This window comes from Rattus norvegicus, chromosome 7, assembly GCF_021556685.1.
Source record: "Rattus norvegicus strain SHRSP/BbbUtx chromosome 7, alternate assembly SHRSP_T2T, whole genome shotgun sequence".
In the NCBI taxonomy this organism is placed as follows: domain Eukaryota; kingdom Metazoa; phylum Chordata; class Mammalia; order Rodentia; family Muridae; genus Rattus; species Rattus norvegicus.
Genome location: NC_141540.1, coordinates 74397238 through 74422882, shown reverse-complemented (window position 1 = coordinate 74422882; position 25645 = coordinate 74397238). Strand labels below are relative to the sequence as shown.

The 25645-nt window shown below is 39.9% G+C and overlaps 1 protein-coding gene across 4 annotated transcripts in view; it reads right to left on the bottom strand.

Annotated features, from left to right (window-relative positions):
* Cpq (carboxypeptidase Q) overlaps positions 1 to 25645 on the bottom strand; it is a 569822-nt gene that overhangs the window by 101352 nt on the left and 442825 nt on the right. For 2 of the 4 annotated variants that reach the window (NM_031640.2, NM_001440038.1), the window contains one exon: positions 8109 to 8514. In NM_031640.2, coding sequence (NP_113828.2) covers positions 8351 to 8514 — 164 coding nt within the window. In that variant the 3' untranslated portion in view covers positions 8109 to 8350. 4 annotated transcript variants of the gene reach the window in all.

Below are 25645 nucleotides of genomic sequence, written 5' to 3'. Positions count from 1 at the left end.
ATAATATCCAATATATATAAAGAATCCAAGAAGTTAGACTCCAGAGAGACAAATAATCCTATTAAAAAATAGGGTAGAGAGCTAAACAAAGAATTCTCAACTGAGAAATATCGAATGGCTGAGAAGTACCTATAGAAATGTTCAACATCGCCGGCCCGCAGCAGCTCTCTGCCCCCAGACCCTGTGAGAGAGAGACCCAACCGCCTGGTCAGGTGGGCACTCCTGAGGCTGCAGAGCGGAAGAGAACACCAACACTGCTCACCCCTGCCCACATCCCTGGCCCAAGAGGAAACTGTATAAGGCCTCTGGGCTCCCGTGGGGGAGGGCCCAGGAGTGGCAGGACCCCTGTGCCTGAGACACCACCAGAACCAGAAGGAAACAGACCGGATAAACAGTTCTCTGCACCCAAATCCCGTGGGAGGGAGAGCTGAACCTTCAGAGAGGCAGACAAGCCTGGGAAACCAGAAGAGACTGCTCTCTGCACACACATCTCGGACGCCAGAGGAAAAAGCCAAAGACCATCTGGAACCCTGGTGCACTGAAGCTCCCGGAAAAGGCGGCACAGGTCTTCCTGGTTGCTGCCGCTGCAGAGAGCCCGTGGGTAGCACCCCATGAGCGAACTTGAGCCTCGGGACCACAGGTAAGACCAACTTTTCTGCTGCAAGAAAGCTGCATGGTGAACTCAAGACACAGGCCCACGGGAACAGCTGAAGACCTGTAGAGAGGAAAAACCACACGCCGGAAAGCAGAACACTCTGTCCCCATAACTGACTGAAAGAGAGGAAAACAGGTCTACAGCACTCCTGACACACAGGCTTATAGGACAGTCTAGCCACTGTCAGAAATAGCAGAACAAAGTAACACTAGAGATAATCTGATGGCGAGAGGCAAGCGCAGGAACCCAAGCAACAGAAACCAAGACTACATGGCACCATCGGAGCCCAATTCTCCCATCAAAACAAACATGGAATATCCAAACACACCAGAAAAGCAAGATCTAGTTCCAAAATCATTTTTGATCATGATGCTGGAGGACTTCAAGAAAGACGTGAAGAACTCCCTTAGAGAACAAGTAGAAGCCTACAGAGAGGAATCGCAAAAATGCCTGAAAGAATCGCAAAAATCCCTGAAAGAATTCCAGGAAAACATAAATAAACAAGTAGAAGCCCATAGAGAGGAGACACAAAAATCCCTGAAAGAATTCCAGGAAAACACAATCAAACAGTTGAAGGAATTAAAAATGGAAATAGAAGCAATCAAGAAAGAACACATGGAAACAAGCCTGGATATAGAAAACCAAAAGAAGAGACAAGGAGCTGTAGATACAAGCTTCACCAACAGAATACAAGAGATGGAAGAGAGAATCTCAGGAGCAGAAGATTCCATAGAAATCATTGACTCAACTGTCAAAGATAATGTAAAGCAGAAAAAGCTACTGGTCCAAAACATACAGGAAATCCAGGACTCAATGAGAAGATCAAACCTAAGGATAATAGGTATAGAAGAGAGTGAAGACTCCCAGCTCAAAGGACCAGTAAATATCTTCAACAAAATCATAGAAGAAAACTTCCCTAACCTAAAAAAAGAGATACCCATAGACATACAAGAAGCCTACAGAACTCCAAATAGATTGGACCAGAAAAGAAACACCTCCCGTCACATAATTGTCAAAACACCAAACGCACAAAATAAAGAAAGAATATTAAAAGCAGTAAGAGAAAAAGGTCAAGTAACATATAAAGGGAGACCTATCAGAATCACACCAGACTTCTGGCCAGAAACTATGAAGGCCAGAAGATCCTGGACTGATGTTATACAGACCCTAAGAGAACACAAATCCAGCCCAGGTTACTGTATCCAGCAAAACTCTCAATTAACATTGATGGAGAAACCAAGATATTCCATGACAAAACCAACTTTACACAATATCTTTCTACAAATCCAGCACTACAAAGGATAATAAATGGTAAAGCCCAACATAAGGAGGCAAGCTATACCCTAGAAGAAGCAAGAAACTAATCGTCTTGGCAACAAAACAAAGAGAATGAAAGCACACAAACATAACCTCACATCCAAATATGAATATAACGGGAAGCAATAATCACTATTCCTTAATATCTCTCAATATCAATGGCCTCAACTCCCCAATAAAAAGACATAGATTAACAAACTGGATACACAACGAGGACCCTGCATTCTGCTGCCTACAGGAAACACACCTCAGAGACAAAGACAGACACTACCTCAGAGTGAAAGGCTGGAAAACAACTTTCCAAGCAAATGGTCAGAAGAAGCAAGCTGGAGTAGCCATTCTAATATCAAATAAAATCAATTTCCAACTAAAAGTCATCAAAAAAGATAAGGAAGGACACTTCATATTCATCAAAGGAAAAATCCACCAAGATGAACTCTCAATCCTAAATATCTATGCCCCAAATACAAGGGCAACTACATACGTAAAAGAAACCTTACTAGAGCTCAAAGCACACATTGCACCTCACACAATAATAGTGGGAGATTTCAACACCCCACTCTCATCAATGGACAGATCATGGAAACAGAAATTGAACAGTGATGTCGACAGACTAAGAGAAGTCATGAGCCAAATGGACTTAATGGATATTTATAGAACATTCTATCCTAAAGCAAAAAAATATACCTTCTTCTCAGCTCCTCATGGTACTTTCTCCAAAATTGACCATATAATTGGTCAAAAAACGGGCCTCAACAGGTACAGAAAGATAGAAATAATCCCATGCGTGCTATCGGACCACCACGGCCTAAAACTGGTCTTATATAACAATAAGGGAAGAATGCCCACATATACGTGGAAATTGAACAATGCTCTACTCAATGATAACCTGGTCAAGGAAGAAATAAAGAAAGAAATTAAAAACTTTTTAGAATTTAATGAAAATGAAGATACAACATACCCAAACTTATGGGACACAATGAAAGCTGTGCTAAGAGGAAAACTCATAGCGCTGAGTGCCTGCAGAAAGAAACAGGAAAGAGCATATGTCAGCAGCTTGACAGCACACCTAAAAGCTCTAGAACAAAAAGAAGCAAATACACCCAGGAGGAGTAGAAGGCAGGAAATAATCAAACTCAGAGCTGAAATCAACCAAGTAGAAACAAAAAGGACCATAGAAAGAATCAACAGAAACAAAAGTTGTTTCTTTGAGAAAATCAACAAGATAGATAAACCCTTAGCCAGACTAACGAGAGGACACAGAGAGTGCGTCCAAATTAACAAAATCAGAAATGAAAAGGGAGACATAACTACAGATTCAGAGGAAATTCAAAAAATCATCAGATCTTACTATAAAAACCTATATTCAACAAAACTTGAAAATCTTCAGGAAATGGACAATTTCCTAGACAGATACCAGGTATTGAAGTTAAATCAGGAACAGATAAACCAGTTAAACAACCCCATAACTCCTAAGGAAATAGAAGCAGTCATTAAAGGTCTCCCAACCAAAAAGAGCCCAGGTCCAGACGGGTGTAGTGCAGAATTCTATCAGACCTTCATAGAAGACCTCATACCAATACTATCCAAACTATTCCACAAAATTGAAACAGATGGAGCACTACCGAATTCCTTCTACGAAGCCACAATTACTCTTATACCTAAACCACACAAAGACACAACAAAGAAAGAGAACTTCAGACCAATTTCCCTTATGAATATCGATGCAAAAATACTCAATAAAATTCTGGCAAACCGAATTGAAGAGCACATCAAAACAATCATCCACCATGATCAAGTAGGCTTCATCCCAGGCATGCAGGGATGGTTCAATATACGGAAAACCATCAACGTGATCCATTATATAAACAAACTGAAAGAACAGAACCACATGATCATTTCATTAGATGCTGAGAAAGCATTTGACAAAATTCAACACCCCTTCATGATAAAAGTCCTGGAAAGAATAGGAATTCAAGGCCCATACCTAAACATAGTAAAAGCCATATACAGCAAACCAGTTGCTAACATTAAACTAAATGGAGAGAAACTTGAAGCAATCCCACTAAAATCAGGGACTAGACAAGGCTGCCCACTCTCTCCCTACTTATTCAATATAGTTCTTGAAGTTCTAGCCAGAGCAATCAGACAACAAAAGGAGATCAAGGGGATACAGATCGGAAAAGAAGAGGTCAAAATATCACTATTTGCAGATGACATGATAGTATATTTAAGTGATCCCAAAAGTTCCACCAGAGAACTACTAAAGCTGATAAACAACTTCAGCAAAGTGGCTGGGTATAAAATTAACTCAAATAAATCAGTTGCCTTCCTCTATACAAAAGAGAAACAAGCCGAGAAAGAAATTAGGGAAACGACACCCTTCATAATAGACCCAAATAATATAAAGTACCTCGGTGTGACTTTAACCAAGCAAGAAAAGATCTGTACAATAAGAACTTCAAGACACTGAGGAAAGAAATTGAAGAAGACCTCAGAAGATGGAAAGATCTCCCATGCTCATGGATTGGCAGGATTAATTTAGTAAAAATGGCCATTTTACCAAAAGCAATCTACAGATTCAATGCAATCCCCATCAAAATACCAATCCAATTCTTCAAAGAGTTAGACAGAACAATTTGCAAATTCATCTGGAATAACAAAAAACCCAGGATAGCTAAAGCTATCCTCAACAATAAAAGGACTTCAGGGGGAATCACTATCCCTGAACTCAAGCAGTATTACAGAGCAATAGTGATAAAAACTGCATGGTATTGGTACAGAGACAGACAGATAGACCAATGGAATAGTATTGAAGACCCAGAAATGAACCCACACACCTATGGTCACTTGATTTTTGACAAAGGAGCCAAAACCATCCAATGGAAAAAAGATAGCATTTTCAGCAAATGGTGCTGGTTCAACTGGAGGGCAACATGTAGAAGAATGCAGATCGATCCATCCTTATCACCCTGTACAAAGCTTAAGTCCAAGTGGATCAAGGACCTCCACATCAAACCAGACACACTCAAACTAATAGAAGAAAAACTAGGGAAGCATCTGGAACACATGAGCACTGGAAAAAATTTCCTGAACAAAACACCAATGGCTTATGCTCTAAGATCAAGAATCGACAAATGGGATCTCATAAAACTGCAAAGCTTCTGTAAGGCAAAGGACACTGTGGTTAGGACAAAACGGCAACCAACAGATTGGGAAAAGATCTTTACCAATCCTACAACAGATAGAGGCCTTATATCCAAAATATACAAAGAACTCAAGAAGTTAGACCGCAGGGAAACAAATAACCCTATTAAAAATGGGGTTCAGAGCTAAACAAAGAATTCACAGCTGAGGAATGCCGAATGGCTGAGAAACACCTAAAGAAACGTTCAACATCTTTAGTCATAAGGGAAATGCAAATCAAAACAACCCTGAGATTTCACCTCACACCAGTGAGAATGGCTAAGATCAAAAACTCAGGTGACAGCAGATGCTGGCGAGGATGTGGAGAAAGAGGAACACTCCTCCATTTTTGGTGGGATTGCAGACTGGTAAAACCATTCTGGAAATCAGTCTGGAGGTTCCTCAGAAAATTGGACATTGAACTGCCTGAGGATCCAGCTATACCTCTCTTGGGCATATACCCAAAAGATGCCCCAACATATAAAAGAGACACGTGCTCCACTATGTTCATCGCAGCCTTATTTATAATAGCCAGAAACTGGAAAGAACCCAGATGCCCTTCAACAGAGGAATGGATACAGAAAATGTGGTACATCTACACAATGGAATATTACTCAGCTATCAAAAACAACGATTTTATGAAATTCGTAGGCAAATGGTTGGAACTGGAAAACATCATCCTGAATGAGCCAACCCAATCACAGAAAGACATACATGGTATGCACTCATTGATAAGTGGCTATTAGCCCAAATGCTTGAATTACCCTAGATCCCTAGAACAAACGAAACTCAAGACGGATGATCAAAATGTGAATGCTTCACTCCTTCTTTAAATGAGGAAAAAGAATACCCTTGGCTGGGAAGAGAGAGGCAAAGATTAAAACAGAGACTGAAGGAACACCCATTCAGAGCCTGCCCCACATGTGGCCCATACATATACAGCCACCCAATTAGACAAGATGGATGAAGCAAAGAAGTGCAGACCGACAGGAGCCGGATGTAGATCGCTCCTGAGAGACACAGCCAGAATACAGCAAATACAGAGGCGAATGCCAGCAGCAAACCACTGAACTGAGAATAGGTCCCCCGTTGAAGGAATCAGAGAAAGAACTGGAAGAGCTTGAAGGGGCTCGAGACCCCAAAAGTACAACAATGTCAAGCAACCAGAGCTTCCAGGGACTAAGCCACTACCTAAATACTATACATGGACTGACCCTGGACTCTGACCCCATAGGTAGCAATGAATATCCTAGTAAGAGCACCAGTGGAAGGGGAAGCCCTGGGTCCTGCTAAGACTGAACCCCCAGTGAACTAGACTATGGGGGGAGGGCGGCAATGGGGGGAGGGTTGGGAGGGGGACACCCATAAGGAAGGGGAGGGGGGAGAGGGATGTTTGCCCGGAAACCGGGAAAGGGAATAACACTTGAAATGTATATAAGAAATACTCAAGTTAATAAAAAAAAAAGGAAAAAAAATAAAATTTATGAAGCACAAAAAAAAAGAAATGTTCAACATCTTTAATCATAAGGGAAATGCAAATCAAAATAATCCTGAGAGTCCACCTCACACCAGTCAGAATGGCTAAGATCAAAAACCCAGGTGACAACAGATGCTGGCAAAGATGTGCAGAAAGAGGAAAGCTCCTCCATTGTTGGTGGGATTGCAAACTGATACAACCACTCTGGAAATCAGTCTGGAGATTCCTCAGAAAACTGGATATAGTACTATCTGAGGACCCAGCTATACCACTCTTGGGCATATACCCAAATGTTGCTCCAATATACAACAAAGACTCATGCTCCACTCTGTTCATCGCAGCCTTCTTTATAATAGCCAGAAGCTGGAAAAAACCCAGATGCCCTTCAACAGAGGAACGGATACAGAAAATATGATACATCTACACAATGGAGCACTACTCAGTTATCAAAAACAATGACTTCACAAAATTCATAGGCAAATGGATTGAACTAGAAAATATCATCTTGAGTGAGGTAACCCAACCATAGAAAAACACACATGGTATGCACTCACTGACAAGTGGATATTAGCCTAAATGCTGGAATCACTCAAGATACAATCCACAGACCATATGAAGCTCAAGAAGAAGGAGCTAAAATGCAGATGCTTCTGTCCTTCTTAAAAGGGGGAATAACAATATTCATAGGAGGGGATATGGAGAAAAATTTTGGAGCAGAGACCGAAGGAATGACCATTCAGAGCCTGCCCCACCTGGAGATCCAACCCATTTATATACAGCCACTAAATATAGACAATATTGATGAGGCCAAGAAGTGCATGCTGACAGGAACCTGACATAGCTGTCTCTTGAGAGGCTCAGCCAGAGCATGATAAATACAGAGATGAATGCTAGCAGCAAACCATTGAACTAAGAACTGGGTCCCCATTTTAGGAATTAGAGAAAGATTTGAAGGAGTTGAAGGGACTTGCAACCCTATAAGAACAACAATACCAAGCAGACAGAGCTTCCAGGGACTAAACCACTACCCAAGGGGTACACATGGACAGACTCATGGCCCCAGCTGCATATGTAGCAGAGGATGGCCTTATGGGGCACCAATGGGAGGTGAAGCCTTTGGTTCTGCCAAGGCTGCAATCCCCAGTATAGAGGAATGTCAGGGTGGGAAGGGGGATGGTTGGGGAGGGGGAACACCATTATAGAAGAAGGGGGAAGGAGGATGGGATAAGGGGCTTATGGATGGAAAACCAGGAAAGGTAATACATTTGAAATGTAAATAAAAAATCCAATAAAAAAAGAAAATTCAATAGCATATATACTATAAAATGTACAACTAGATTGTCAAATCTCTTCACACATCCACTTCAAATATTAATATCATGTAGTTTTCTCCTCTTTCCATAATATAACCCAAAACATTGGTTTCATTACATTAAATTTAATATTTATAAGTAAACATGAAAAATCAGAAACTTTTCATATATTTATTGTTTATTTTTAAACTGGAAACAGTATTTTCAAGGTGGTACAGTAGTGATGATTACTTATTCTAGAACAGGTAAAAGCGTATCAAGGAAAGATGGTTAACAGAAGGTATAAAGAAACTGTGCCACGGGGATTGAGTGTATAACAAGGTGCTGTGAAGATGGCTGCTGTGAAAATCCCGAATGGGGATTCCCAGCTGCAGAGAACAAGGTTCTTCCTTCTTGTTTTCCTTAGGACCTGGGCAGCATTTCCTCCATGTCTGCCACAACGTAAGCGACAACAGCCCAAACAGCAGCAGCAACATTCATCTGCTTTGGATCCATGGCAGTCATGGTGTCTCCATGGGAATGATGGAAAAAGAAATACTTGTACAAGTCATCTCGCAGACTGGCTCCTGTGAAGAAGAGGGAGAATTCTGAATGTGCTATTTGCAAGCATGGCTGAGTAGCTGGTCAGAAACCATTGGTGCCCTCCCACATCCTTCAGCCCACTCTCCCTACTAATTGAAATGGCAAAGAAGGAATAAATACCTATGTGATATTACTGTGGCCAGTAAGGTTTACGTGTCTTGCTGTGTGGGAGTTCTAGAAAATGCTTTAACTTTGATGACAAAACATGGAAAAATGTAGCTAACACTAGGTTGAGAGTAGAATAAGAATTAGAGCTTCAAAAAACAAAAAGTCCAAGTTTCAGCCTCAAAGCAGAGCTTGGGGAAATGTCCTCTCTAATTCATCCTTTGATGACACCTACTTGAACGATATTATGAAGGAGGAGCCACAGTTCAGGAGCATCTGGCAGTCTGACGGGTTGTTTTATTGTGGAATGCATGACACAGAGAAGACTGCAGAGTGTACATGTGCATGACTAAGCTGGTGCTATGAAGAGGATGTGTCTATCATTCAACACAAGGCAGCAGTTCCCAGCACATGTAATAGCCATGCTCTCACCTTCCTTTACATTGCAGTTCTGTTCTACCTTCCAAGGACTTGCAGTCCTGGCTTGCTCATGTTCTGATCACTTTTTGTGTTTTACCACACACACGCACACACGCATGCACACATACACACTCAATATGACCAGAACTGTCTATTCTAAATATATTCTGTATCTTGTTCTCTTCATTCAGATGGATGTAATATTTAACTGTCAACATGAATTGCTGTTATATATTCCTTTTAAATTTGTTGTATCCTCTCTCATTGGATTAGTTAATTATTTTTTTCTGCAACTGGGAACTTAGGTCTTTCCAGGTTTCTATAAGTACATATTATTATCAACATTCTAAAGAGTCAGAACATTGGAATAGAATGGCCATGCTACAGAGCACAGGAGGTTAATTTTATTATTCAATTCCAAACCGTTTTCCTTTTAAGTTACATGGTCATAGTCGGTATATGAGTTTTCTTTTTGATTCATATGTTCTCCACATCTGTTATTGCCAAAAACATTTTTTTGCTATTCTAGTGTGTGTCAAACATCACTTCCTTTTCAATTTTTCAAGTTACTAATGAGATTGAGTGTTTCTATAAAATTTTTTGTTTCATGGTGATATGTGGCAGAAGATATTTTTTATAACTTTCTATGGGTATTGTTTGCAAAATAACTTTTAAGTGTGTGGTTCACCTTTCTTTCCTGAATATATGTATATACTATTGATGTAGTAGACTTGTGAAATTTTCCCCTATGATTGGGTTTATGCATGCTTCATTCAAGACGCTTCACCTCCCTTAATACTATAAAAATATCCTCTTGTGTTCTGAAAGGTTAAAGCTTCTATTTTCATTGTTAAAGTTTCCACACATCAAAAAGTAGAATTGGTTCTTCTGTAGGTAAGTTTCTGTTTTCATTTTTCTAGATTGTCTAGGAAATGTTTTTAACATGTGCTCTTTCTCATTAATCTGTAGCATCGACGTTTTCATATGTAAAATTTTCTTGTACGTGAAGGGTTGCTTGGGGATAGGTCTGTCTCTGTAATCTCTTTGTTGACCGCCATGTTAACAACACCCTGAGTCAGTTGCTATTGCTTAAAAAAACTTTTTATTGATTCTTCATGAGTTTCACATCATGTACCCCAATCCTGCTCATCTCCCCATTCCCTCATACCCATCCTTTGCCCTTGCAATCTCCCCTGCAAAACATACACACACACACACACACACACACACACACACACACACACACACAGAGAGACACACACACACATAGACACACACACAGACAGACACACACACACACACACACATACACACAGACAAACACAGAGACACACACACATAGACACACACACAGACACACACACACACACACACACACACACACATACACACACCCCACCCTCACAAACAAACAAGACAAATAGAAAACATCACGTCATGGAAGCTGTAGTATGTCACTGTGTGTGCCACAGTTTTGCCCTCTGGCACACACATCTTGACTTCCAAATGTCCATTGCAATGAGTCAGAGGTCTAGTTCCAGGTCTCTACTTCCTAGCATCTGGCGGGACTGCTTCTCTCCCCCTCTTCTTCTCCCTCTCCTTCTTTCCTTCTCTCCTCTCCTGTCACCTTCTTTCCTCCCCTTTCTTCCCTTCTAAGTTGAGTTTTGATTTTTCTTAACCTTCTGGTCTTCCAAATAAACTTCAGAATTGCTTTAATTGTCTAGAAGAATTATTTTTGAAATCTTTTCCAGAATTATATCAATCAGCATATTAACTTGAGGAAGATATATAAAAGTATTTATATTGTGGGCTTTTTGTTATTGTTCATGAAAATGGCTTGATGGTTTGCTTTTATTTGAGTTTTGTGTAACATCTTTTAAATTTTCTAGTACAGGAGCTGAAGAGAATGCTCAGTAGTTAAGTGTACCTAACTGGCAGCTCTTTCAGAGGACCTATGTTTGATCCCCAGCTCATGGTGGTCACAACTGTCTGTGTCCTCAGTTTCAGCGACTCTAATATCCAATTATGGTTTCTGGAGGGACCAGAAACACACATAATATAGAGACAGACATGCACATAACACACCCATGCACATAAGATAAAAATTAAAATACATTCACAATCTTGTATTCCCCATGTTTTGGTAGTTTTTTCTACCATTTGGTGGTATTGTAAAACATTTGTAGACAAAAGTTGCCTTTTCTGCTTGAAGCTATTCAGTTTAAATAGAAAAAAACATGTAAGTCATAACGTGGAGTTTCTTTGTTCTCCACATTCTGGGTTGGTTTGCATAATAGGTATGAATTCTCGCCTAGTTTTTTTATAGGACTTTTTATAAAATTACCTAGATTTGATAATTTCTTTATGATAAAAATGTTAAATAATAATTCAACTTCTTTCATTGTTACTGAGATATTTAGGCTTTGTGTTTTGTTTTAGTTATTTTTGGAAATTGGCTCCCTAGGAATGTGTCGGTTTTGCCCAATCTTTAAAACAATCAGTGAAAAGTTGTCAGTAACACCCTCCTTTTGATAAGGTCATCCCTTCTACAGTGGTGTCTCTTCTCTTTTTAGTATCTGCCGTAGCTTATCTGCTTCTTCTCTGGGCAGCAGTTTGTCATTTTTGTTTGTTTTTCAAGGGAAAGGAAAGACATGTTGGAGCTTTGGCTATACTTTCTACTATCTAGTAGTTTTTCTATCAGTGGATTTTTTTCTTATATTTATCACTTCTCTCGTCTCTTTGATTCATTTTCTTACTTGAGTTAACTGCTTGATTTATTACTTTCAAACTTTCCTTGTCTTTGGCATACTCTTAAGATTCCAATCTTATCAGTTTTGATTAGTGTTCATGTCTGCTCAATTTTAAATGTTTATTAGCTTCTAGGTTGAACATGTTATCAACTAATGTTTTATAATACATATCTTTAAATTAAAAGAATATAGAGTTCCCTTGTTTATTTTTTACTATTAATTTTTTTAACATAGTTATCATGCAATGTTGGCTACACAGCACAAATTCTTTGGCTTTTGTTGTGGTTTGTTCCATGGCCTATTGTTATGTCTACATTCATAAATTTATGTTCCATATGCACTGCTTGTAAAGAATGTATGTCTAGTCTGCTGGGCATCCCACCAGACCTGATATTTCATTCTATTCTTTAAACTTTTAACTCTTTATCAGCTTGTTATACATCTGATCTATAAGTATGGGAATGTAAGAACAAAAACGTTCATCTGTGATTTTCAATGTGATTTCTACTTAATAGCTATTCTATAGCTCCAGAAATGTCTTTATTTCTATACATTTCAAATCTATATATTTCTAAATATTTAAAGTTATGCTTTGAGGAATACATGAATTTAAAATTTTGTCTTCCTGTAGATTGAACTTTTATTGATTTGTGGTAGTCCTCTTCATGTGTAGCAACATTTTCTGTCCTGATATTTTATTAATGATAAAAATGCTAAGTAATGATTTAATATCTTTTGTGGTTACTGAGCTCTTTAGACTTTGTGTTTCTCCTGCATTTAATCCAGCTCCTCCTACAGGTGAGGTGTTCCAGCTGCTTCTCTATGCAGAACACTACACTGCTTGCTTTTCCCATCATTTTATGTCTCTTGTCCTTATACTCTGTGTTTTCAAACTCTGTCTTGGGAATATCTGAGTTGCAGCAGAAGACCATAATCCCTTTATCCAGATTATGGTTATTATTATTTTTTGGTTAGATTTGCTTATACCACTTGAGGGCTAGCTCTTCTTTTCTTGTGTTTTCTAGATGTGTCCCCTCCCTACTGCCTACCCCAATCTCTCTTGTCCTCTTCTTTTCCTCTACTTTATACTGGTTTGAAAGCTATCTGCTTTGCTTCTGTTCAGTCTGGAGACTTTAGAAATCTTTGGTCACATATTTGTTTTAATGATTATAAAGAAAGTCAGCACCCCGGAGGATATATGCTTTATGCCTGTCCTCAACACCCATGCTCAAAGGGATTGTAGATAAAGGCCGGCCCCATCTTATCATTGCTGATTCTCACTTTGTATTTGTTACTGCTATGAATTTTCTTATACTTCCTCCAGACAATGATTGCTTTAACCAATAATTTTGTGGGAAAAATGGAATGATTATGAATTTAGGACATCAAAAGCACCCTTCTACTTCTTGCCCATAAGTTGGGTGTTACAACTGTTCCTGAGACCTCCGTTGTCCAGGACTGATTTTCTCCATGATGTACTAAGTTTTAAAATTATCAGTGAAAGATATACTCTACCTATTTTCCTAAACTCCTCACTCTGGAGTGAAGTTGAGGCTTCCCAGGGTAAAGGTAGCCATGGTTCCACTAAACTTAATACAGGCTAGTGAGAAAAGAGAAGCATAGAAGAAAGCTTATTAGCTTTCTCTGATGGTGAATGGCTCCTACACCTACTGGCAAGTATCAAACATCACATGTTAACTGATAAGAGCTATCAAACTCTTCACCTGTGTTTAAGTGGCTTTTCTTTACTGGGTAGTGATTTTCTTTCTAAATCAATAAAGCATGTTATCTGTTCACCCAGAAGCTCATAAAGGGTGAAATCTCTCCATACTCCAGGCTGATAACATAAAACATATAGTGGGCATGCTGTAGCTGAGGTTCACAAATGTTTTTGAAGGTTCAATCCAATTCAACTGGGGAAATGTTTATTGAATCCCCATAACACTCTGGTCAGTAGGCTAAGACTAAAAAGCTGACAGAAAGGTAGATGAAACTTCATTTCTGTTAGTCCAGAACCCTTGCTCATCTCCTGCACAAGTTGGGAAACCTTTCTGTCCTCCTTCCCCCAGCCCCACTCATACAGAGAAAACTCAGGCTAACATGTTATCATTCCTCATCTCCATGTTTCCAGCAATCCTCCCAAGAGTGTCCCACAGGGGCTCAGTTCTTGACTTGTGGACACCATCCCAGCTCCTATCTGGCACATCATCATTCCTCATCTAATCTCTATAAAACCCCCTGTTTTAGCCCACCTGAGAGCTGCAATCTAATAACCCTGCCTCCTTTATCTACTTTTAATCTGTTCTAATCTGGCCTATATTTTCATTAATGAGGGAGAGAAAATGTTTTTCAATTTTTATCATCCAAAACCTTATTCTGCAGTAGGGGAAGATGTGCTTGTGAGTTATAACAACAGCTAGAATGTCGTGAATGAATGGATGGTCCTTATGCTGTCACCATTATTACCACCATCATTTGTTATAAGTGTCTTCTTCCACATTAGATCCTCTGTTTTGATACCCTCTGTGCTGCTAACGTCTATGCTTCCAAATACAAGTTGGAAATATATTTACTTATTGAATGAATGGGAGCTAATTTTATGAACAGGACAAGTGGAGTCCTTGTAGGAAAATATGGGGCTTAGGACAAGGGAACTTGAATTTACTGAAGAGATGACTTACACAGAATTATTAGTAGTAAATAAACTCAAATAAAGAATAAAAAAGACAGGACCAGCCATGGTGGAGAGCCATTGCCAACCTTAGGCTTTACAAGAGGAGGGAGGGTTGGGATAGGGAGGAATTAAAAATGAATGTTAGAAAAAAAGAGGGGGGTTGTGGTTGTTTAGAACCCTGAGTCTCTAGCTGATGCCTCCCAAAACTCTTCTGGGTCTTCCTGGGTCAAATCCAACAACAAACCAGAAGATAATGGAATTTATTAGCACAGCCCATAATAGTTCATCCTCAGAGAGTCATTGCAGGTTACAGAAAGATGAGGGACGTGGAGAGGTGAAAGAGGATGTCTAGCACGAGTCCTTAGGTGTCAGTAGAGAGCAGTAGTTACAGGTATTCCAGATACATAGAATATGTGCACATTTTCATTTAAGAGACATGATATAAACTGGGTCAATAATTGACAGATGAAATGAGAAACTGACAATGGTAAGTCCTGAAAATGGGCTGGTGTAGTCCATAAGCGTACAGCCTTGGCAGCTATTGGCTGGGACATTAGGGAAACTGTGGCTTCACCTCAGGGAGAACCAGGAATGGGTGGCTAACTCCAGAGATGAAAAGGTAAGGATGCAACTGGAGGACAGTCTAACGGCAGTCTTTCAGCTTCCGGAATTCTCATGGAAGAATGTTAATGAAAATCATCACCCTTCCCTGTGAAAAAGGCAGGGTGCATTAAAAAACAGGAATTTCATTACACCACAATCCCATAGCATACCCAGGAAAGTCAAATATGCACTTTTTCTCCGGTGGTACTATGTCTTCATAAAACTGTGACATTTTAGAATAGCTTAGGAGGGAGCACACACTTCCTAGATTCCAGACAGAACCAAGTGAATGTTAAAGTCACACACACAAAAGGACAGAGTCAAGAAGTTCATAAAATGGAGTGGATGGAAGATGGATTAGGATACAGAGGGGCATTTAATTCCAGCAGAGTATGATCACTTGGGGCTGATTAGATTTTGTACAGGACATCTTAAGAATACTGAAAGTTGGCTGATAGAAAAGGGACTCAAATTCCCTTTTGGAAAAACAAAGGCAAGACATACTATGATGTCCCTTACAGGCTTTCCAAAAATTATCTTTGTGTCTCTTACTGAATCTGGCTGCCAGATGGGTGATGTCTGGCTGCCTTTCTTTAGAGCCTGTGACTTAAGGAAGGTATTTCCTCCTACATCATCTAGGTTCCCATGACATTATACAAAATAAAAACAACCCAGAAACTTGCCTATCACCACCAAGGAGTTGTTAAAAGGCCCATTGACAGCCCTGGAGCTTTGTTTCTGGGATTCCACTGAGACACTTTATAACTCACAGCCACTGATCTAAAGAACCAGCAGAGAGGGAGCTCCTGCATTTCAATTTCAGAGAAAGGTGAGGGAATGCTAGCTAAACCTAGGGAGAATTGTGTGGTATCTTTTGGCAGGTGTATGAGCTCTGAACAGTGAACCATCAAATTGTCTTTAGAAATGGAAAGCTGCTAAGAGGAGTTTGCTCTATGGAGAAGTATTCTCCTCTGGAAACAAACTACAGCATTCTGGGAAGTTTTACTGTTGGAGAATGTTTTCAAGAGAGATTTAGGATGTAAAGATGTCAGCTAAAGAGAACAGAAATATAGCTGAGGGGACAGAGGGAGATAGGCCTGGGATCTAACTCAAACTCTTCTGCTTGACTTTTAAAGTCAACTGCAAGGACATTCCACTTCAGTTTCAATCATAAAATCAGGATAATGGTAGCCAACATTAAATATGCTGCTAAGGCTTCGTAGGCTCTCAATTAAATCTTGATTATGTCTGTTCTATACCCACAGAAACTCCAGCACATCCATAGCACCAATTAAATGCCACTTGGAGGATTTAAAATCCTAATTTAATCAATCAAAATTCTGACGATTATTCATAATGATGGCATGGTTGGACCATGAAATTTGTTTTATGTGACATTGCCTTGACCCTGATTTAAATAATTTTTCTCTTCCTTCTTCCCCTTCCTCCTTTTCCATACCTCTGAGTCTTTCTCACAAACACTCATCTCACAGAAGTACTTTCCAGCTATGAGCTTAGATAATACCTAGTCTGTGACTATCATAGGAGGTACCCATTCTACCGAATACTGTTCAGAGGGTATCACAATCCTCACAGGGACAGAATGGTAATGTCCATGCTGTGTGTGCAGAACAAGAACAAATACTTGCTGTTTTCTAAAGATAAATGTGGGTAAAACCACAGTGGTTCCACATAGTGCCTAATTAGATGTCACCCCCCACACATATATAATCAATAGGTTTTCATGAAAAAAATTAAGACATTTATGTTATAAACACCTTTGGAAAGATATTCAAGCTCTGAATTTCAAATTCAAGTCTATTATTTTATCAAATACATGGCTGTTGTTCTGTGTGAAGGCTGTACATAGGCGGCCAGCTGTGAAAAATCCATTTCTCCTTTGTAAACAGATCTCAAGCAGTCTGGAGCACACGATTTAATTGCAATGGAATGTATTACAGGCTTTCCCCTGATCATAATAATTATGAGGTTAGAGAAGAATGTTGTGTTCTTAATATATTCCCTACAAGGAAACAGTCTCCTTAGGATCCAAAAAGTACTAAAAATACATTTAAAATTTAATTAAAATTATTTTTCAGCCACATTATCATGTGAAAAAACATTATGAGAACAATTAGAAAGTCAATTCATAAAATTTGCAGGCATTTAATCTCTCTTTTCAAGGAGGCAGTTTAATCCCTATTAAATCTTATGGAAAATTAGAATCAGGAGTAGTTAATTAATAGCTTCTTAACCCATAGCTTCTCAGAAGGGAAAACAAATCATAGGGGATGGAAAAGAAAGAAAAAAGAAAACAAAACACAGGCTCAAGTCAGAAAGAAAAAGACAACCAAACCACATGTCATTAAAAGCATTACAGTTCGAGTTTATAAACTTCTCACCTACCCGAGAGCCTCCAAGCTTATACTGAAAGTTTCCAGGTTGTGCCTGGGACAGTTCTGAGCCACATACTTGAGGTTAGCCTGGAGACTTCTGGTGACCTCCAGGTCAGAGAGAGGGTGGCTGAACAGTGGGGGCACTGAACCGTCTCCCATAAAGTTGAAGAAATGAATGGTAGCAGTAGAGATAGTACTAAGCATCCCAGTAAGACTAACCAGTACTACATGATAGTAGTTATGGAGCCATTCTACGGGGAAGTAAGAGGGATTACCATCACTATTTACCCAGTGCTTCCTGTGTGCCTGGAGCTCTTTGGAAATAATTTTATTTAATTCTCTAAGTGACACCATAAGCAACTGATCATCACGAAACATCACAAAACAGCAACAGATGGACAATAGTCATGAGGCTTGTCTAACACCACAGAGGAGTAGCCGGTAGAGAGAGAATTCCAGCTTGAGTTTCTCTGATTTAAAATCCTTACTGTGTATCTGATCTCACTGCCCTGTCTCAGGAGATCAGCTTTTTCCTCTGTGGGAATTTGGCTGGTGTGACTCACTCCACTTGCTGCCTTGGTCCCCACCTGGCCTCCCATCCACCCAATTGCCTATTATGACCTTATAATAAGGGAATAGAAATTTGAGTTGGATTATGAAGGAGAATAATTACATTCATAAAAAAGGCACAGCCTGGGACCATTTGTCAGAAAATGGATGTCCATGGTAGCCATACCACCATGAAACATCTGATCTTGTTTGATCTTAGAAGCAAGAAAGGGGGAGTCTGGGTCTCATATTGAACAGACCAACTCTCCTGTGATTTCTCAGCTATCTGAAGTCACCCTTACCTCTAACCCATCATGATGTCCTCTGTGCTGACTTTTTTTCAATAGCATTTTAAAACTAATCTTTTAAAACTGATATACCAACAATAAAATTACACCTAACAATGGAGTGCCATGAGATGTTCCAACAATATATCCATGCATAATATTTAAATGAGGTTATTTTAATCCTGTCTATAGTCTCAGTCACTTTTTCATTTTTTCACGATGAAAAATCCACTATCTTTCTCTGACTTGTAAAACCTATGTAATTGCTACCACAATTACAATTACCATCCTCATTCATCCATTTATCATTTTTTCCACACCTGTTGAGGTTTGGTCTGTTGCTAAGCTTTGTGATGCTAAATTCTGTACCCTAAGGTCTAGGCCTACCAGTGATTTCTCATGTTTTACTCGCTTTTGTTGTGCAAACCTTGTTTCTTAATTTAAAACTATTGGTTTAATAAAAATGGCTACAGCCAATAGTCGGTTTCCAGGGGGTGCCCAGAACAATTGTGAGCACATACTGGAGGTCAACACTGAGACTCCTGGTGACCTCCAGGTCAGAGGGTGTCTGAACTGTGGGTCTTTGAGTAAGAGGGATTAGAGGTAGCTGGTTTTTGAGTTACCTGGTTGGGGTAGAGAAGACAGGGGAGAGAGGATAATGAGAAGAAATCACCATGATGTACCATGAGCACATGGCCAGAGAAACAACAGATATTTGGGGAATACCACTGGAGAGGTAGCCAGGTCAGCAGTTAGAAAAGTAGATTAGCAGTTACTTCCCAGTGATTGTCAAAGCCAAATAAAATAACCATAGTCTAAGTCTCATTTACTTGTAAGCTAGTTGGGGATAAGTTTAAATACCCACCAACCCATCCTTCATACCCTTTGCAGTATATATGCAGTGATTGATGTTCTATGGGTCAAAAGGATTTGGATAAAGAATCAATACACCTGTGCATGCACACATATGTGTATTTATATGTACTTATGTGTCTCTGAATGTATAAAAGTTGCCACCTGCTCAACACTCACCCACTCATGAATAGCCATTCTTTCTCCTTTGATCAACCTTATACCACCTGTATGACTAGGCTCATTCTCTTTCACTTCATAGTTTTATTGGTCTGTGCATCCTGACTAACGTACAATCCTCTCTTTGAATTTGTCTCTCTTGTTTTCTAACATAAAGTAATATTATTCTTTATTTGGATGAGTGGTTTTACTCATGATTATATATCCGTCCTAATTTATTGTTTTCTGCTTGGATTGTGCAGATTTATTGGCCACTTTTCCTTCATGGTCTAATGTCATTGCAGCTCTTTACCATGTGGGCAGATGTGACTCAGGAGTAAATGCTGACCGGCTATTCTACACACACCTGGAAAGTAACTTGTTAAGAAAATATGACTAAAAGGGTTTGTTCATTTTGTTTTTCTCTAAGGCTTCTCTCCCACCCCTATGATAGATGGATTGGAAGAAAGAATATTCTGTGAATATGGACATTTGGATCTCAGAAGACTCTAATGATTCTTGTTTTCCAAGGAGCATTTACAATGACAGCTTTAAATTATTCTGGATTTGAGTTCAGAGGGATTATGTTCAGATGGATGATTTTTTTTTAATTTCTGGTTACAAATAAAGATACAAAGACCCTCTGTACTGAAAGGAAGATTTTAGCCAATATAACATTTGAATTTGTTTTTCTTTTTCCATCTCTGTATAACCCTCCTCCTGCTTTGTTGGCAATCAGGATCATAGGAATTAGTCAACTAGAAAGTCATATACAGAGTCAGAGATCCATACTCCTTCTGGTTTGCACCTGTGCCAGGAACAAATCCTCTACTCTACATCCTCACCCACTCAGCACACACCCCAGTTGCAGCTTGACTCCTCAGGTGTTCTGACACAACCAGTATCACAGGTTAGACCTCAAATCCTGTCCCCTATACCTGGCATAACCAGGACACCTGGGACCCCGAGGTGCAGATACCCACCCAGCCAGACACCCGTGATACTTCTGGTTTGCACCTATGCCTATAGCAGAGACTGCTCTGGATCCCCATCCACTCATCCCACACCTCAGTTGCAGCTCAATCCTGAGGGGTTCTGATACATCAGGATCCCAGGATCACAGGTTCACAGGAGGGACAGGCTCAAGTCAGAGACAGTGAGGCTAGTTAACACCAGAGATAACCAGATGGTGAGAGGCAAGTGCAAGAACATAAGCAATAGAAACCAATACTACTTGGCAACATCAGTACCCAGTTCTCCCACCACAGCAAGCCCTGGCCACCCCAACACACCTGTAAAGCAAGATTCAGATATAAATTCTCATTTCATGAAGATGATACAGGACTTTAAGAAGGACATAAATAACTCTGTTAAAGAAATACAGGAGACCCTGGGCTCCAACCACATAGGTAGCAATGAAGAGCCTAGTAAGAGCACCAATGGAAGGGGAAGCCCTTGGTCCTGCCAAGACTGAACCCCCAATGAACGTGATTGTTTGGGGGGAGGGCAGTAATGGGGGGAGGATGGGGAGGGGAAGCCCATATAGAAAGGAAGGGGGAGGGGTTAGGGGGATGTTGGCCTGGAAAACGGAAAGGGGAATAATATTCGAAATGTAAATAAGAAATACTCAAGTTAATAAAGATAAAAAAAAAGAAATACAGGAGAGATGCCCAGAGCTAAACCTGTATTACAGCTCTCCATACCTAAAGCCTGCCTGGAGAGAGCTGGTCTCACAGGAGTGCTGACAAACCTAAGATCACAAATGAGAGCACTACAACTGTTCCAGTACCTGAACCAAGTGGGACCTGGTTGGAGCCCACAGGACACAGGAACCACTGAGCAGCCTGGGACAGGATAATTCTGTTTTCCATCTGCACCCAGAAAAAATCCTGTGCCACAGCTCTCCACATCCCAATCCTGCCCTGAACAGCCGGTCTCCCAAGAGTGCTGACATACCTAAGATCACAGGCTCAGAGGCTCACAGGAGGGACAAGCTAGTCAGAGACAGAAAGACCAGCTAACACCAGAGATAACCAGATGGTGAGAGGCAAGCACAAGAACATAAGCAACAGAAACCAAGACTACATGGCATCATCAGAAGCCAGTTCTCCCACCACACCAAGCCCTGGATACCCCCAACATACCAGAAAAGCAAGATTCTAGTTTAAAATCAAATCTCATGATGATGATATAGGACTTTAAGAAGAACATAAATTAACTCTCTTAAAGAAATATAGGACAACACAGGTAAACAGGTGAAGAAATAGAACAAAATCATCATGGATCTAAAAATGAAAATAGAAAAAAAAAAAAGATGAAGGCAGACAACCATGGAGATAGCAAACTTGGAAAGTGATCAGGAGTCATAGATGCAAGCATCATTAACAGAATACAAGAAATAGAAGAGAGAATCTCAAGTGTAGTAGATACCATAGAAGACATTGACACAACTGTCAAAAAATGCAAAAAGTTCCTAATTCAAAACACTCAAGAAATCAAAGACACAGTGAAAAACCCAAACCTAAGAGTCATAGGTATAGAAGAGAGGGAAGATTCCCAACTCAAAGGGCCAGTAAATATCTCCAACAAAATTATGAAAAAAACTTCCCTAAGCTAAAGAAAAAGATATCCATAAACATACAAGAAGCATACAGAATACCAAACAGATAAGATCAGAAAAATTCCTCCTGTCGCATAATAATTAAAACACCAAATGCACAGAACAAAGAAAGAACATTGAAGCAGTAAGGAAAAAAGTTTAAGTAATTTATATAGGGAGACCCATCAGAATTACACCAGACTTCTCAATAGAGAGTCTAAAAACCAGAAGATCTTGGGCAGATGTCATACAGACCTTAAGAGAACACAAATGCCAGCCCAGGTTATTATTCCCAGCAAAACTCTCAATTACCATAAAGGGAGAAAACTACATCCCCACAAAAGCACAAAACTAATTTCTAACATCCCAAAAGAAGAGAACCACACAAGCATAATTCCATCTCTAACAACAAAAATAACAGGAAACAACAATCTCTGGTCCTTAATATCTCTCAACATCAATGGACTCAGTTCCCCAATAAGGAGACATAGACTAACAGACTGGACAAATAAGTAGGACCCAGCATTTTGCTGCATACAGGAAATGCCCCACAGTAAAAAAGACAGACACTACCTCAAAGTAAAAGACTGAAAAAAATTTCTAGGCAAATGGCCCCAAAAATCAAGCTTGAGTAACCATTCTACTATCCAATAAAATAGGCTTTCAAACAAAAGTTATCAAAGAACATGGGGAAGGACACTACATACTCATCAAAGGAAAAATCCAAGATGAACTCTCAATTCTAAGCATCTATGCCCCAAATGCAAGAGTATCCACAGTTGCAAAAGGTCAAAACACACATTGAACCTCACACAATAATAGTAGATTTCAACACCCCACTCTCACCAATAGATCATGGGACTAGAAACTAAAGAGAGACACAGTGAAGCTAACTGAAGTTATGAACCCAGTGGATTTAACAGATATCTACAGAACACTTCACCCTAAATCAAAAGAATACACTTTCTTCTCAGCTTCTCATGGTATATTCTCAAAAATTGACCATATAATCAGTCACAAAACAAACTTCAACGGACACAAGAACATTGAATTAATCCCATATATTCTGACTCCCACAGAATAAGGCTGGTCATCAATAACAACAAAAAAACAACAGAAAGCCCACAGATGTTTGGAAGATAGACAAGTATCTACTCAATGATTACTTTGTCAGGGAAGAAATAAAGAAGGAAATTAAAGATTTTCTAGAATTTAATGAAAATTAACATATTCAAACTTATGGGACATAATGAACACAGTGCTAGGAGGAAAACTCATAGCCAAGAAACTGGAGAAATTATACACTAGCAGCTTAACAATACATCTGAAAGCTCTAGAACACAAAGAAGCAAATACACCCAAGAAGAGTAGATGACAGAAAATAATCAAACTCAGGGCTGAGATCAATCAAGTAGAAACAAAGAGAACTATACAAAAAAATCAACAAAGCCAGGAGCTGGTTCTTTGAGAAAATCAATAAGATACATAAACCCTTAGCCAAATTAACCAGAGGGTACAGAGACAGCATCTATATTAACAAAATCAGAAGAGAAGAAGACATAACAACAGAAACTGAGAAAATAAAAAATAACAATCAGATCCTACCAGAATAGTCTATATTCAACAAAACTGGCACATCTATATGAAATGGATGATTTCATTCAGTAAAAGTCTCCCAACCCAAAAAAAAGCCTAGGAACAGATGGTTTTACTACAGAATTCTATCAGACCTTCAAGGGAGACCTGATACCAATACTTCTCCAACTATTCCACAAAACAGAAACAGAAAGAACACTACCTAATGCTTTCTATGAAGACGCAGTTATACTGATGCCTAAAGCACAGAAAGACCAACAAAGAAAGAAAACTTCAGAACAATTTCCCTTATGAATATCAATGCAAATATACTCAATAAAATTCTTGCAATTAGAACAAAAGAATACATCAAAATGATCATTCGCGCCCAGACCCCGAGAGAGAGAGACCCAACCACCTGGTCAGGTGGGCACTCCTGAGGCTGCAGAGCGGAAGAGAACACCAACACTGCTCACCCCTGCCCACATCCCTGGCCCAAGAGGAAACTGTATAAGGCCTCTGGGCTCCCGTGGGGGAGGGCCCAGGAGCGGCAGGACCCCTGCCTGAGACACCGCCGGAACCTGAAGGAAACAGACCCGATAAACAGTTCTCTGCACCCAAATCCCATGGGAGGGAGAGCTAAACCTTCAGAGAGGCAGACAAGCCTGGGAAACCAGAAGAGACTGCTCTCTGCACACACATCTCGGACGCCAGAGGAAAAAGCCAAAGACCATCTGGAACCCTGGTGCACTGAAGCTCCCAGAAGGGGCGGCACAGGTCTTCCTGGTTGCTGCCGCTGCAGAGAGCCCGTGGGCAGCACCCCACGAGCGAACGTGACCATAGGGACCACAGGTAAGACCAAATTTTCTGCTGCAAGAAAGCTGCATGGTGAACTCAAGACACAGGCCCACAGGAACAGCTAAAGACCTGTAGAGAGGAAAAACTACACGCCCAAAAGCAGAATACTCTGTCCCCATAACTGACTGAAAGAGAGGAAAACAGGTCTACAGCACTCCTGACACACAGGCTTATAGGACAGTCTAGCCACTGTCAGAAATAGCAGAACAAAGTAACACTAGAGATAATCTGATGGCGAGAGGCAAGCGCAGGAACCCAAGCAACAGAAACCAAGACTACATGGCACCGTCGGAGCCCAATTCTCGCATCAAAGCAAACATGGAATATCCAAACACACCAGAAAAGCAAGATCTAGTTTCAAAATCATTTTTGATCATGATGCTGGAGGACTTCAAGAAAGACGTGAAGAACTCCCTTAGAGAACAAGTAGAAGCCTACAGAGAGGAATCGCAAAAATGCCTGAAAGAATTCCAGGAAAACATAAATAAACAAGTAGAAGCCCATAGAGAGGAGACACAAAAATCCCTGAAAGAATTCCAGGAAAACACAATCAAACAGTTGAAGGAATTAAAAATGGAAATAGAAGCAATCAAGAAAGAACACATGGAAACAACCCTGGATATAGAAAACCAAAAGAAGAGACAAGGAGCTGTAGATACAAGCTTCACCAACAGAATACAAGAGATGGAAGAGAGAATCTCAGGAGCAGAAGATTCCATAGGAATCATTGACTCAACTGTCAAAGATAATGTAAAGCGGAAAAAGCTACTGGTCCAAAACATACAGGAAATCCAGGACTCAATGAGAAGATCAAACCTAAGGATAATAGGTATAGAAGAGAGTGAAGACTCCCAGCTCAAAGGACCAGTAAATATCTTCAACAAAATCATAGAAGAAAACTTCCTAACCTAAAAAAAGAGATACCCATAGACATACAAGAAGCCTATAGAACTCCAAATAGATTGGACCAGAAAAGAAACACCTCCCGTCACATAATTGTCAAAACACCAAACGCACAAAATAAAGAAAGAATATTAAAAGCAGTAAGGGAAAAAGGTCAAGTAACATATAAAGGCAGACCTATCAGAATCACACCAGACTTTTCGCCAGAAACTATGAAGGCCAGAAGATCCTGGACTGATGTCATACAGACCCTAAGAGAACACAAATCCAGCCCAGGTTACTGTATCCAGCAAAACTCTCAATTAACATTGATGGAGAAACCAAGATATTCCATGACAAAACCAAATTTACACAATAGCTTTCTACAAATCCAGCACTACAAAGG